Source organism: Lathamus discolor, chromosome 2 (assembly GCF_037157495.1).
Source record: "Lathamus discolor isolate bLatDis1 chromosome 2, bLatDis1.hap1, whole genome shotgun sequence".
NCBI classification, from domain to species: Eukaryota; Metazoa; Chordata; class Aves; order Psittaciformes; family Psittacidae; genus Lathamus; species Lathamus discolor.
The window spans coordinates 126093159-126108423 of NC_088885.1; the positions used below are offsets into that span (position 1 = coordinate 126093159).

Below are 15265 nucleotides of genomic sequence, written 5' to 3' on the forward strand. Positions count from 1 at the left end.
ACTGAAATGGACAAGAACTGGCTGGAACACAACAAAAATAGCTGTGAGGAGAAAAGAAAGGATGAAAAAGAATAGAACAATTTCATGCTGGGAAGTTTAGGAAGCATGTTCGTTATTAAAAAGAAATTCAGTTTTAAGTGTTTAAGCTTCTTCAGGTGAAATTCATCCCTTAACACACATTAATTAACTAAGGGAAAAAACTATGGGTGAAATTACAGGTTACAGGTTTGCTCATCCAAAAGCTGGTCGCCCCCATCGCACAAAGGTCTTGATCTTGCTCCTTTGTTCCGAGGTCTTCATATTCCTTGTTTTTCACCTTTCCTATACCTTGTTGCTTACTGCAGCCTTGCCTTTCTCCCACATGGCTGTTCCTCTGACCACCATATAAGTAGAAACCAGTTAGGTTTTTTGGTTTTGGTCAGGTTAGTCGCATGAAGCCTAGTGGCTCAGCACAAGTCAGGAGGAAAGCTAGATGAAGGTGTCAGGGGAAAGATTAAACCTGGGGCTGAAGGAAGCTTTTCAGGTTACACTAAGCCATTAGACAGAGTCCCACCAAAATATGTAACTCCATACTAGCTTGCAAGAAGAGTTTTTTATTCCCCTTCTTCAACACACATTTTACCTCTACCTTGACAACATCTCGTTTAAACACAACAACCTAACACATGCAGTGCAATGCCCAATATACCTGGCTGACTAGTTCTGGTATTCCTAGAGCCCTGTCGATTTCTTCTAAACCATCAAAATTCCTTAATGCCATGTAAAGCTGATCCAGGAGAGCACCCTCATCACTTGGTGACTCTGATGAAGGATGATTACACAAGAGATCATCTGGTGAGCTGCCAAATGGTTGCCTGTGAAAACATGAACACAGCATTGGTAAACAGCTGCTGAAACCCATGAAATAGTATCAGAGGATTAGTATTCAAACTGAACTAACAAGTGGAGACAGAAACTGTTTTAATCTCTGCCAATTTCGTTTAGCAAATTGTTCTGGATGAAAGTTAGGCTACCCAAAGAAATAACTAAATTCCATGGTTAATGCCTGTCAAGACCCTACAAGCACGGTGTATCCAACAAGTAAGCAAGCACACCAAAGGTACATTCAAGTGGCTTTTTCATATTACAGGGTCAGCAGAGGAACAAAGTCAGCATATAGCCACTGAACATGGAAGATTAAAGAATTTTTAACTAATTGTAACTTTAAATTTCAGATGTTAGGTTAAATATCACAAGTAGAAGAATTTATTTCCCCTGACACTTTTCTTAACCGGTTTTCTATCAGCCTATGCAGGGCAAAGAGATCACAGAAAGGTCCCAAGGACTGAGCTTACACAAACCAAACATCTGGAAGAGCTAGCCAGAAGCAGGAGGGAGCAGGGAGAAAAGGACATTTGCCTTTTTGTTTGCAGCAAAACACTGCATCAGCTCAACCCATCTTATGGAACTGCACACTTGGGTACCAGTTTATGCACTTGGAAATGTGCCTCAGAAGGGTGTCAGCAAGAATTTGGATACTGTCAAGCAAAGTGTGCTGGCTCTATAAATCCTGCTTACCTCACCCCTGAATTTGTATGCAAAGCACACTCTCAGTTACAAAGGCAGAACAGAGGTTTATCCTGAACCTAAAGGATAAAACTTACCGAGAAACAAACTAAATCTGAAACAACACCTTATCTGCAGCCAAATGACATGTTTTTGCTTTGCAGTTCACACGAGCCCTACTTCATGCCCAGGACTACAAGAGAAAATATAAACAGCAAAGCATTTTGCAAGCAAGAGCAGCTACTATATGTATATCATGGAAGAATCTCATCCCAGATAATTACTGAGAGACAACAAAAGCTGTTACACATGGAGGGAGGAAACAGCACTATATGTGAACCCTTTTTACATGTCTGTTTGGAAAAACAAAGAAACATGTTTGTGTATTTAGCTTCCATAATGAGATATATGGTTGCCATGGAAGTCTAATCTCTATGCCAAAGCTAAGCAGAAGGAAAAAGCTGCATCGTTAGGCTATACACTTAAAAAAGCAAAGGATGGCAGGGAAGAAAACAAAAACATATTCTTTTTAATTAGATCCTGGACTGTAAAAAATAAAAATAAGGATATATATGATGCACCTTTAAACATCACAAAGTATTAATCAATCTCATGTATCAATCAGAGCCTACAAATCTCACAGATGCATTTATAAATCAGTAAATCACAGGATCATAGAAAAGTAAATCAGTAAAAGGGAAGAACAACAAAAAAATCCTTTGAATAAAATTGTTTTCAGACTTTAAAGATGTCTTATAAGATGGGATCTATCTGGAAAAATCATTGATGAGGCTGGCCAAAAAAACTCCCTCGAATCGTATATGGACATGAGTACATGTAATAAGAAAAAGTTTAAAACATTTGCCAAATTTCTGTATAATGACAATGACTTTGTTTTTTTCCTCTATTTCGTTTATATACCACAATGATAATGTTTAATATTTCTCTAAAAGAATTATTTTTACTCACGATTTAATTTTATCAAACTTAATACTCATAACAATAATCAGATTATAAAAATACAAATCCCAGAGATTACTAAAACTGGAAATGGCAGCACTGAGCAACTTGTCATCTCTGTGTGTAAATGATCAAAATATGGTTACTTTCAGATGCAACACAATGGGAATTCTTTTCACCATCTTCAGCTACAAGGAAATACTGAGAAATGCAAAGTGAGAAATGCAGAGATATGCATTTGGAAGAATTCTCTGCCTATTATTTGCTGACCAAACGTGGTCCTGTATTTTATTTTATGGTGTACCTTTTTAAGTGGATAATTAAGTTATGCAAACAGTGCTTTTGTTAGATGGGCACCCTATCTAGGGGAGAATTAGCACCAGGAAACAGCTTGAAAAGCATAAAAAGTAGCAGAGAAAATGACACACAAACTTACAGATAGCAGTTTTGGACATTCTTTCATAATGAAAAATAAGTAAATTTAGTCAGAAGATTAACCTTTCTTCAAACACTTTTTTCCAGCTGCTTCCTTTTAATTTTCTTTTCAATGCTCGCCCCATTTACTACTGAAAAATATCCAAACTTCACTGTGATACAGAACTTCCAACTCTTCCATCACATTACATGGCAAAGAAAGCATTTATAAGTATTACTGGAACATGTATACATTTCCTGAGCATAATGCAGGCCTGCATTCAATGCCTGCAGGCATTAAAATGGTATGTAGAACTTTGTTTCCCTGAGGTATATAAATTATAGGCCTGGGAAATCTTTCCATGTTTTAATGTGACACTAAGACTCACCTGTTCTGATTACCAAAAGTTGCCTGATCTATAGGCAAGATGCTGTCTGGCCATGGTGCAGTCTGATTTGGAGGTGCCTGTTGTTGGCTATACTGAGGTCCTCCTATATTCATCTCTAATTCGGATGGCCCTAATCAAGGAAAAATAACCATATAACTTTTGTGACAAGAATCTACTTTTGTGTTAATGCTTTCGATTAAATTATCTATGTTACAGTAAAAGCAAACAAAACCACCAAGCCATCAGTAACATCACTATTAAAAGTATTACGAATTTTTGTGAAAAACTGCTCTTAAAATTTGAGAAAATAGCATGAGAGCTCTGAAAGTGGTTGAAAACCATAAAATAGCAGATACAACACCATAGCTACTAATAAGCATGAAAAAAAGACAGCATATAAAGTCAGTATCATAATGTACTTGCTTTATGATATCCTGTTTCTTTGGCCACACCACTGTGGAGCTACAGAGTAGCAGAAATTGTTCATGTCAATACATGTATTAAAAGTCAGTGTTACACACCTTTCTCCCCACTTCCACAGGAAACTTTCACTGTGGAACACAGTTCTCATCAAATATATAATTGAAAGATTTTAGTTTGCTTTTTCCTTTTTCTATTTTCTGCTCCTGACAATCCAGCGCATGCCAAAAAACCCAACTCCACACGTGCCCTGACTTACCCATATTCATGACCTGAGATGGAAGCATCTGCCTTGGGCCAGGCTGGTTGCTGGGTCTCAAGGGGATGCTGGCCGTGGGGTTGCGGATCATGCCTGCTTGCACTGGCCTGTTCATGGCACTAGCTGTGGGCGCACAGGTCATCCTCACAGCAGGAGCCTGGCTTCCCCAATCTCCAGATGTCATGGCAGGCCGAGGGGCATTGCCACTGATCATTCCTGCACAAAAGCCAAACAAACTTGAGTGCCGGCACATGGTTCAGAACATTGTAGCATAGCACTGTAGCATTACCACTGCCTGATGAGCTGCATTTTTAGCAACAAAAATGTAGCAGCTTCACTCAAAGCACGTTCTACCACCACTGCCCGTCCAGATGTGCAACACTATAGAATGATGCCTTATGCTGCTTAGTCAAGGGACTGGAGATTATTATACATTTTACAAGAGGAAGATCCTTTTATCATTTCTGAAACGCTGTTCAGAGTAAGTGTTCCCACATGCAGTCTGCAACAGGTGCTGAGGGTGTGTGGATAGGCCTAACTTCCTTCCTCAGGAAATGAATCACGTTTGCTGATGTGTCTGTCAATGCTTTACTTTCCAAGCGCTAAGTGAGAATGAAGAATTGAGTAACAACATGTTATCGCTACACACACTTACAAATTAGAAGGATTGAATCTAAATTCACATTCTGCAAACATCTTTTGGCTTCTTAGACTTCTTAGCGTCAAGGCTCACCCAGACAATCTCGAACCAATATACAGTGCAGGGAAATTACTCACAGGAACTTTCCGATAGATGCTGAAGTTCATTACCGTTATTTTAGGGGAAGTCCTCCTACATCTACTGTAAACAGCTGATACAGTTTATTTACACTTGGAATATATAGAGTACTATACTCTGACAGTAGCCAAAAAACCCCAACCAAACCCTAACACAAAAAAACCCCAAACTATGAATGCAAGTCAAAAAGACTTACATTCAAGTATTTAAACATTTCAATTTTATAGAGTCAAGACAGTAGATAAAACACTGATTTCAGACTGGACTACTGATCTCAGTTGCATTTTGCAACATCCTTAAATGAATACTAAAAGCCACACAACAATTATTACTCAGTTTAATCATTTGGTGATAAATAATCAAGGAGAAAAAACTATAAATACGGTCATTGTTTCAGCTGCTGTACAAAATTTGCTTCAGTGTTACATCCTCAGGTTTGTTCTATTTGTGTACATACTCCATCAGATGAAGTATGTGGTGTGCTACAGCAAATGGCAGGAACACAGATAATACTCTAACTTGTATACATAAGATGAATAACATCCTCTAATATGTATACAAAACATGAAAGTAATAGGGCACTTGAAAGACTACAAGTTGACCTCTAAACTGCTTAAATAGGATATTTTAGTGTCTGGCAGCACGTCTTTTTTAAGACTGATGCAAGCTAAATATAAAATGTTCACAGTGAACAGCCATCTGAAAGGACTTAAAACACCCATTTATTCACTCAGTTCTTTGCGTTGCTGCACACTTGGACAGACTCAGACTATGCACTAGTTGAAGTAAGTCAATCAGCCAGACTTCTTTTGTGAAATCCCCTGTGGTACCTTTGTACAATATTAGGGTAACATGAAGAAATCAATGCACCACAGATCAGGCATACTCCATGACAAGTGGCAATACCACTGCAACATCTGATGGTTCCCAAAAAGTTTAAGTTTCAAAAAATTATGAAAATATTAGCATTTCTTTAATTTAAAATGAAAACTAAGGCTAATAAATGGAGGCTAACCAAGGACAAAACCAAGGCCTGTGAAGATACACATCATAAGGGCAACTGTATTGCACATAATTTTGTTTTCAAAGAACTACCTCTAGAGACAAGTGGTTCTTTTATTTGCTTTTCTGAGGCAGAAAGATTGGATTTTTAGTTACGTAAGCCACAGATGAATCTGGAACATTGATGAGAACCAACTATAATTGCCAATACCCTGTTTCATCTAGAAGATTTCAGGTAGGTGGAAAGCAGTGCATAAAGAGCAGGACCAAAAATATGCAGAAACAGAAATTCAAAATAATATGCCAGTACATAACAGCCCATGATTTTCCCCCAGACTTCTCGGAAAGTGCTTAGAATAACCTGCGCTTGTAATAACCCCAATTTATAACATTATATAACCCCAATATATAACAGTAAGTTAAGCATGCTATATTCTGTTACTCAAGTATATTTGAAAAAAAAAAAAATGGAAAGTCATCTTACCTGCGCTGCTGTTGCCTAAAGTTCCTTGATTCCCTATCAGTCCTTCATTCCTGCCCATCAGTCCTGGCTGAGGTATCACTGAATAGGGGCTGCTCGTTCTTATGGGTGGGAAAGTTCCTGCACCTGTTGGGTTCTGCAGGGTGATGTCAAGTGGTAAGTTCTGGTTTGGTAATAACCTGCCCAGTTGCCCTGCTCGTGGGTTATTAAAAGCTAGACAGGAGGAGCAAAGAAAAAAAGCAAAGTTACAAGAAAGGAAGCTTGTTAAAGAAAAAAAGAACCCAAACATACTTGAAACTCTTGGGCTGAGCTATTTAATGCTGGATGACTTACCCACTCTATATCTGTCTGAGAAACATCCCTTGACATTTTTATGTAAATTTCAAAATGGAACATTCTGACACTAAAACAGACATAACATAGATTTTTAAAACTTTAAATGATGCAATTTAACTGACAGAAGAGCCAGTACAGCAAAATATACCATTATGTGATATGCATACTAGTGCCAGTTAATCTTATACCTAGTAGGACTGTAATTGCATGCAGATGTCATCCTGCAGCAGATTGTTAGGAAATATCTCTATTTTGAAGTTTCCCAGCATAAGCTGTGCCCCTGAAGAAGTTATCAAATTTAAGGACAGATTGAGTCTATATTGGATCCTGTAACCCTATTTCTACATCTCCCTCTTTTTTTTTTTTTTTTTTTTTTTTTTTTTTTTTTTTTGTAGAATAAAAATAAATACGTCAATGATTCAGCAATCACAAGTAAGTGGCATGGAATTAGAGCTGTGCCACCACCATAATATTCTGGTAAACAGAACTGTACATGATGGCTACTGTCACCTTTATATAACTATTTTCTTCTGTTGAAGTGTTTTGTGCTCTTAGCCTCTGCAAAGAAAACTGCACAGTGTCTCAGAACAGTGAGCTGCAGACCATGAGTGGCAAGCATCTCGCTCTGCAATTGGGCATTGCATCTGGGCAATGTTCCAATGTATGAAAGCATCCCCTATGTCCACAATTAGTTCTCAAACATGAATCAAACCCTGACCTTGTACCTAAGTTTCCATTTCCCAATCATACCAACAAGATACATACAAGTAAATTAAGAATTTTTGTGAAATGATTATTTGCAATACTTCCTGATAGCTTTGCCTAGGAGAGTGTCTGATATAATAGCATCCTTTTCATATTCACCACATTACAAAGAAATTCTGTGTTATTTTAGATCAAAGTTCCAATACTTTCAAAATTGATAACCTAGATGAGGTTTACTAAGCTTGTTAAAAAGTACAGAAACATCTTGTTACAAATGTCTCTGACTTTTCTTCTTATTTTATAAAACCAGACTACAAGAACTCACTTTATTTATCTATTTATTTTTAATGTAAGTTCTCTGCCTGGAGAATTTGCTTATATACATATATAGGAAATATGTCACATCACATACACCTAACCATGAGATTAAGGTTTTGTCTTGGATGTCTGTTGAAACAAGCAAAAAAAAAACTCTTAGGAGACTATTTTCCCAAGCTGAGGGGCATAATAAAGTCTAAGGATTGAACCAAAACTGAGCTTCAGTGACAGTTCCAGAACAGTTTGCCCCAGAAGTTTTTAAAAAAATCACATAGATGAGTAAATTATCATATGGGTATATTTTTGCCAGCACCCACTGATCCTACAAAAAGGAAAGCTGGAAATGCAGCACAGAAACAAACAACACAGTTGATAAGATGTGTTGGTCTGCTCTTGGTCAGGATGGGACATGTAAAAATACTTCTATATATTAACAGATAAAAATATTTTAAGCATTTTTCATGTAAAACCTGTAAAATGAAAGCTGGCTATTTCTTCAGGAAAAAAAAAAAAAAAAAGAAAAAGAAAAAGAAAAAATTAAGTTCCCTAAACCTCTTTTGGAATTATGCCTGATGCGACATTCATTTTACATTGCTTTTCTGTGAGCATGTGAAAAGCCGCTCACAATTTCTGTGCACCTGTTTTCTGTATGCTCTTCTACTGAAAACAAAGCAGAAGTTCCTAAGGAGAATTAGGCACAGACACGAGACTAAGCTTAGGGAAAAAAGTTTTAGTGTTTTAATTTACATGGAAAACAGGATGCTGCTTTTACAGAACTGCTGCTAACCACACCACAACAACTCTCATTTCCGATCATACTGTTACTGTACTGCCAGTAGCTTTGAAAGCAGATTTAAAGCTGGCTTAACTCTGGAAAGCCAAAAAGCTACAGTGGAAGAAACCAGCAGATACCGCTTTAGAAAGAATATGCCAAAGATTTCAGATGTACAGAGATTTCCTTTTGACTTATGTGCTGCTGCTGTTAGAACCCCCATACTCACAAAAATGAGTACATGAAATCACAGCATCTCTCTCTGAGCAACACTGATAACAAGTGATAATTTAAGGATCTGTAGTGGTTTAAATATGAATTTAAACATTAATATTTGTTATTAATAGTAATACTAATATTTATTTAAACATTCCTAAGTAATAATTTGAGTTCGTTTGAAAGTGGCATGGTGTTATTTTCATATCAACAGAATTGCTAAACATATTATCTAAGCCCTATGTTTTATTAGAAAAACACCAGCGTACATTTAAGAAAGTAAATAGCTGCTGCCATCCCAGCCAACAGGAGAAAAAAAATGAAGCAGTGGCTTTTTATGCTTCAACATCCTCAGCTGATAAGACTACTGCTTTGCTTGCTTTCCATTATTCTATGGTGGTAGACCAACATTTCGACGCTGATTTGTAAGTTAATTCATAAAGTTAACGAACACTGTCAGTTTGAAGTGACTCAAAAGCTACATTTTCAAATTAAGCTTGTGCATTCCTCTTAATCATATGTCTTTCTATTAATCTTGTGGGGTTAGAAGACAACTCTCCTTCACACTTAGAAAAGCCTCTCTTCTCCCTTTTACTGAAAGAGCTGCTGGAAATGAGAGATCTGCATCTAAATGCACATGTTCTCCACGCCAATGTCCTTGCAACAGTAGCACCACCACAGCAGGGGACATTTCATTTAGTTTGAGGGTACCCCTTAATAACCCTCAGAGGGCTTCCAGGGTGCTGCTGTGTGAATTAGACATAACCTCCCCGCGTGTTATGAAACGGGATGACCGCAGATGGCGCTATGCCATCACGCAAGACCAGAGCAGGACCAGGCGCTGCCCGGTTCCTCCCCAGGTAACCCATGGGCACCCCGAGCGCCGCTCTGGGGGTTCACAAGCTTGATGCCACAAGCGAGGAAGGTGGACTTACTGCTCTGTGAAATCCTCATTGCTGGTTTCTGGGTGGCCACAGCCGCACCGGGGCTGCTGTCACTGGTGAGCTGCATGAGGTCATTGATGATGGCTTGCTTGTCGACTGAGCCTGCTGGAGCGCCTGGGCGGCTATCTGGGAAAAGCTGCGGTAACTGGCTGTTCTGCAGGTCATCCAGAATCTCCTCCAAGTTATCCAGTTCACTGCCTGGCTGCAATTAAAAAAACACAGACCCATAGTACATGTTGCTGCTCGCCTGCTGTTGGTGTCCTGTTTGTGTTGGGCCAGGCAGCCTGCAGCCACTACACCTGCACTGGCTTCGGAGGCTTCCTGCAAGAAGCCTGGTGGTGAGGCAGCTCATAAAGTTGTTGAAAAGGGACTGTGTAGGCTCCCCAGGGCTCATCTGCCTTGCATTAGGGAAGTGCAGTGTGGCACTGGCACCCCTTTTCTGACGCCCTAGCATCAGGTTATACAAATCCATATGATCTGTATCCTCTGGGCAAAGGGGAGATGATCCTATGCACTCTGTGCTCAGTGCAGACAGCAGGGCTAATCTGGTAGGGACAGAGATCCAACAGTGATGAAATGGGGTTTTATGTAGGTATAGCCAATATTCCTTTCAGCACCGTTGTATTTCTAGTCTCTTTATGACTTGATTAAAAGCATATGACAGAAAAGTTGCTCCATGGCTAAAACAATTCTCCATACACATTTTCTTTGTTATATTCAAAGCCTTAACACTGAATAACTCCATATAAGTTAACTGGCAAGAAATAGACATTTAAATGAAATCCTATGAATTACAACCTGTCAACTAGTAACTAGATTTAGGAATTTATTTTGCTTACGACTTCCCAAATCATTGAAAACAACTTCTCTACGGTAAGAAAAAAAAAAAGAGAGAGAGAAATCTAGTTATATTCAATTCAGTAGACTATCATGAAGTAAAGATAAGGAAACAATTAAGTTCATCCTACACTAAACACTGATCTGCATGTTTTCCTTAAAAATGTTGATTTTCACCTCCTTTTGTTGTCAGATTGTTTTTCTATAAGCCCTCGGAATCTTTTTCTGACTGAAATCTGGAAATTCCACAAATATATTCTCCAATCCTAAATCTTTAATGGGATAAAACTCGTTTGGGTAATAATTACCAACAGGGAGTCCAGTCTTAGTTATCACCAGGTTACACAGGAAACGTTTCATGACAGTATTTATAATAAAAAACCCACTCAAAATCAATGTCTGCATTAAGAAATGTGCAATGATGGAAGAGAGGCAGAGAATGAGCAGGCAGCCATAAAGGATGGGAAACTGAGGACACCACAAACATGCACACAACTGAAATACAATTCTTCCTGTGTTTTTCTGTCCTTGTTACTTATTGAGAGCAAGCTTACACCGCAGATCACAGGATAACGTAGAGATACCTGAGATGGCTTTAACCTACCTACTGAGGCTCTCTCAGCCTTGCTAGGAAGCACTGCACATTAGTCTGTACTAAACTCCTGCTGCCACAGCTTCCCTGCTCCTGGGAACGCCCAGCTATTTTATTCAGAGGTAGCCAAGATGCCTCAAGGTTACATCTCTACATACCTTTTTTGGATGACTGACTGCAGACAAACACAGTATTACTCTTTACTCCTTCCACATCACCTAGTCTTACAGATCAGAACTCACAGTGCAAAAGAGGAAGGAGTTTACTCTGTTAAAAGGCAGCATGTGGGCTATCTGGAGGCTGGTGTTTTTGGCAAAATGGTAGAAAATCACAGAATCAGAGAGCTGGAAGAAATTTAGAGCCTCAAGGCAAAAATCAGTGTATGCCATTGCCTACAGAAGTTCATATAGCTGCTTGTTAAAGACATTCAGTTACAGAAAATCCACAGCTTCCCCAGGGGATTGGTTTCAGCCCTCTGCCATCCCCATTATTCAAGTGTGGGGTTTTTTTCATTTATGTCAATGCAAAAACTCCCTCACTGAAATTTAGGCCCTTCCTCCCAGTTGCATTTTGAGTTTGGAGAACAAATTGTGTTCGTCTTTCTTTTTCTAACCTTTTCTGTATTTAAAACACACGGCTTTTGGGGTTTTAAGCTGAAGTTAATAAGCAATCTAAACTTCTTGAAATCTCTTCAGCATACAACCTGTTTTCTAAACCTCTCACTACTCTTGTTGCTCCTGTGGACTGTCTTCAGTTGACCCACGCTTTTGCTGAAGTGCTGTGTCCATAACAGGACTTAAGATAAAGCCTTACAACTGCTGAAGTAAAGTGGAATATTTACACATAGTACACTCAGATGATGTAATCACAGTACACCGTGATTTTTTTAATTACATGACATTACTGACTCTCACTCAGCTTGTGCTCACTATGATCCCTAGACACAGCTCTGAAAAAGTCCTGTCTGTTTGCAGACATTCAAGCATCACATGCAGCTTTACAGAGCATACGCTCTATTCTCCCATCAGGTCATTTAGGTTAACTAGAATACTGAGCAGCTGTAGATCACAGAATCATAGAATAGTTTGGGTTGGAAGGGACCTTCAAAGGCCATCTAGTCCAAACCCCCTGCAATGAGCAAGGACATCTTCGACTACATCAGGTTGCCCAGAACTACATCCAGCCCGCATTAGGTCCTGCAGCACCTCCATTCTGACAGTAAATCCTTCAATAACTATCCTTCAATAACTATAAGGACTTCCAAAGTTTCCTAACTGCTCACAACAGTTTCATCTTAACCAATATTTCTAACCTGCTTACAAGAATACCATGTGTAAGAGGACCAAAAAGTAAGAGGGCCAAAGAGACTTACTCAAAACAAGACACATGGCCTACGCTGCTTCTCTTACTCCAAAAATTCTGCTACCCTCTTGCAAAAGGAAAATGGGTTGGTCCAACATTACCTGCTTTTGACAAATCGCCCTGCTGACTTGGCTGCCTTCAGGCACTTACCTGCAGTTGGGTGGACACAGCACACAAACAGAAAAGGTAGAGCCATCAAACGTGATTATAAGAAGCCTAAATCATTTTGTGGACAGGTGATAAGCAGATTCAAGAAGACACTGAGAGACAGTAATGAGCAATTTCTATAGGAGCCACATTTTCAGCACTGGGAGATCTGGTACAAAAACACTGCAGAAGCCAGGAGTGGAGACTGATGTAGAGTATCAAAAATTATAGACTGATGATTCCGTACTGTTTGGGGGAATTAAGACATGACTAAACATATTTGAGACAACAGCAGACAGAAGTATTATATGTTGCAGGGTTATTTTTGTTTGGTTTTCTGCAGGACTTTGTGTCTTTTATTCCCCGCCCCCCGCCCTTTTTTTTTTAACATTCTGGCTACTGAGATTCTTTGTTTAAACATTAGATGTAAAAAAAAAAAATCCAACCAAAACACAAACCCAAAATAAAGCCGGAGAAGAACACATCGATCCAAGTGTGTCAGAAGACTGCACTCCCTAAGATGCTTTTAATTCCCCTCAGGAAGTGGCAAAGAAAGGCCAAATACAACAGATGTATTATGACACAGTACATAACCTTCCCTCTTTTTGCTTAACATAATCAATATCAAGTATTTCTTCTTTATTTTTTGGTGACAGTTCTCAACTGCTGCGAAAGCTCAAAGATGGATTTAAAATTAACACCAAGCTATGATGTTAGCCTAAGTCCTTCCAGACTCACCCTAAAAAGGCACCATATGCAGAAACAAGCATTAAAATATTTACTTGGTTACTTTAATGGCATATTTCATTTCTTTATATTCTGTATTTATTTTGTTAATGGTCTAAATTGAACTTTTTGTAAACAGAAGGCACACCTTAACCTCCCTGTAAAACAATTATTTGCCATGGATTATAAAAATAAAATATGCCTGATAAAGTGCCAGTCATCACAAGAAAGTTCTCATGCACATATTTTCACTATCTCTGAGCAATGCAATTACAACAATCTCCAGAGAACTTGGACACCAAGTGCCAGAAAACGTAAGACAAATTATGCTTAGTAATATTTTTGCATTTGAGAAGTACCTACTTTCAAAGCACTTATTTGACATGTAAATAAAGGCATATTAAAGTGTTAATTGCTTACAGAGTTTTTTTCAGCTCCACTGAAAAGCAGTTACTCCTCAACATGAAGTCTGGTTTAAAGTTGCTATGTTAAAGTCTAGCTTCCACGGATTGTAAAGGACTTTATAAGATCCTAAACTCTCTGGAGATCTCTTCCAACACAGGCAATGCCCATGGCTTGCACTAAGACCCTGTATTCCAAACTTCATACATGTATACATTTCCTTTAAAAACGTGTGACAGCAGCACCTGGGACTTCTTCCTTACAACAGGATGTCTTTTGGTGGGGGCACAACTTGAAACTATACCTAGCCTTATATAAACCCCAAGTTTATTAGTTACCTCCCTAGCATGGCCAAAGCATTTGACAATAAAACACAATCAAATCCCTGCTCCAAACTGGCAATAACTTAAAGGATTATAAGAAGAAGAAAAACGTAAATCAGAGGGGGCATTCGTAAAGTCTTTTTGTCCCTGGTAACTGCAATAAACATGAAATTGGCTAGAAATTCCGTAATATTATCAGGCTAATCTACTACTAACTTTTGGAAGTAGAATTTTAATTGAAAGAGATTCAGAAAATTGAAACCCCATTTTAAGGTTTTGATAGACTTTCAAGAAGAAACCAATGGCCTTCATGAATTTAATGGACTTTGAACATCAGGAAATAGGTTTTTGGAAGGTGAGTGGTGTGTGTAAAGAGAGCATGTTAGTATGGGGAAGATACTGGTTTCCACATAAAGCAAGAGGACACCAGAGTTGATGAAGTGCATGAGGAATACTCAGTTTCTCAGCTTTAGGACAAAAAGATACATGCTTAAGAGGACTTCTGGAGCAGCATTGGTGGAGACTGTGGCATTGCAAAGCCCCTGTCAAACAGGCTGTCTATATTGTCTACTGGTTGAAAAAGAGGAGAGCACGCTTAGAAGGATTTTATTCCACACTATGCCAAGTGCTTTCATAGAAAATAATCTAGTTCATATTTCTACATCTTGGTTTCTTCATCTGTAATATGAATATAATATTCCATACCCAATTTTACAGAAGAGTTTTGCAGTGCAAAACAATGACTAAACAAAATGTTTCTTTAGCAAGGTAATACCTGACATTGTTCAGTGCATGATATATCTCTGACATCCCCCGACACTTTCACTCTCCTTCCCCTGAGCTGTTAGCTGGTCCTTGTCATATTTGGCCTTCTGCTGACCACTACATGGGCAGCTCCCAGCCAGCATCACCATGAGGTGGCTGCAGCCAGAAGAACAATGGGGTTTTTTGAGGGGCAGAAGCAGCAGTGCACACGGAAGAAAGGTGCAGGATGAATTCCCACCATGCAGCCCTGCAGCAGCTGGTGGGCTGGCAGGGAGAGTGGGAGAAGGCAAGGCTTACTGCTGAGGGAATACCCTACAAAACAGATCTGTAGCAAATCAGCACTTGTGTTCCCGCTGTCTTCCCTTTTAATAGTGGAGAATAGTATGAGCACTTGTGGTGCTTGATAGCAACAGTCCTACTACTGTTGGTGCTATAGGAAGTGCTTCGCTGAGCCTCCCGAACAGGTCTCTCTTTCATCCTCTCCCCCACAGCTGCCTTAACGGGAACAGTAATCAGCCCAACAAAGCTTGATAACCATCGTCCCACTAAGGAAGGGAAAAAGGTACGGTGGC

General features: G+C 39.1%; 1 protein-coding gene across 7 annotated transcripts in view; it reads right to left on the bottom strand.

The window, feature by feature from the left end:
• NCOA2 (nuclear receptor coactivator 2) overlaps positions 1–15265 on the bottom strand; it is a 194269-nt gene that overhangs the window by 21618 nt on the left and 157386 nt on the right. For all 7 annotated transcript variants that reach the window (XM_065668417.1, XM_065668416.1, XM_065668415.1 and 4 more), the window contains 5 exons: positions 9531–9741; positions 6252–6461; positions 3988–4203; positions 3309–3438; positions 689–854 (listed from right to left, as the gene is read on the bottom strand). In XM_065668417.1, coding sequence (XP_065524489.1) covers positions 689–854; positions 3309–3438; positions 3988–4203; positions 6252–6461; positions 9531–9741 — 933 coding nt within the window. The remainder of the gene's footprint in view (positions 1–688; positions 855–3308; positions 3439–3987; positions 4204–6251; positions 6462–9530; positions 9742–15265) is intronic.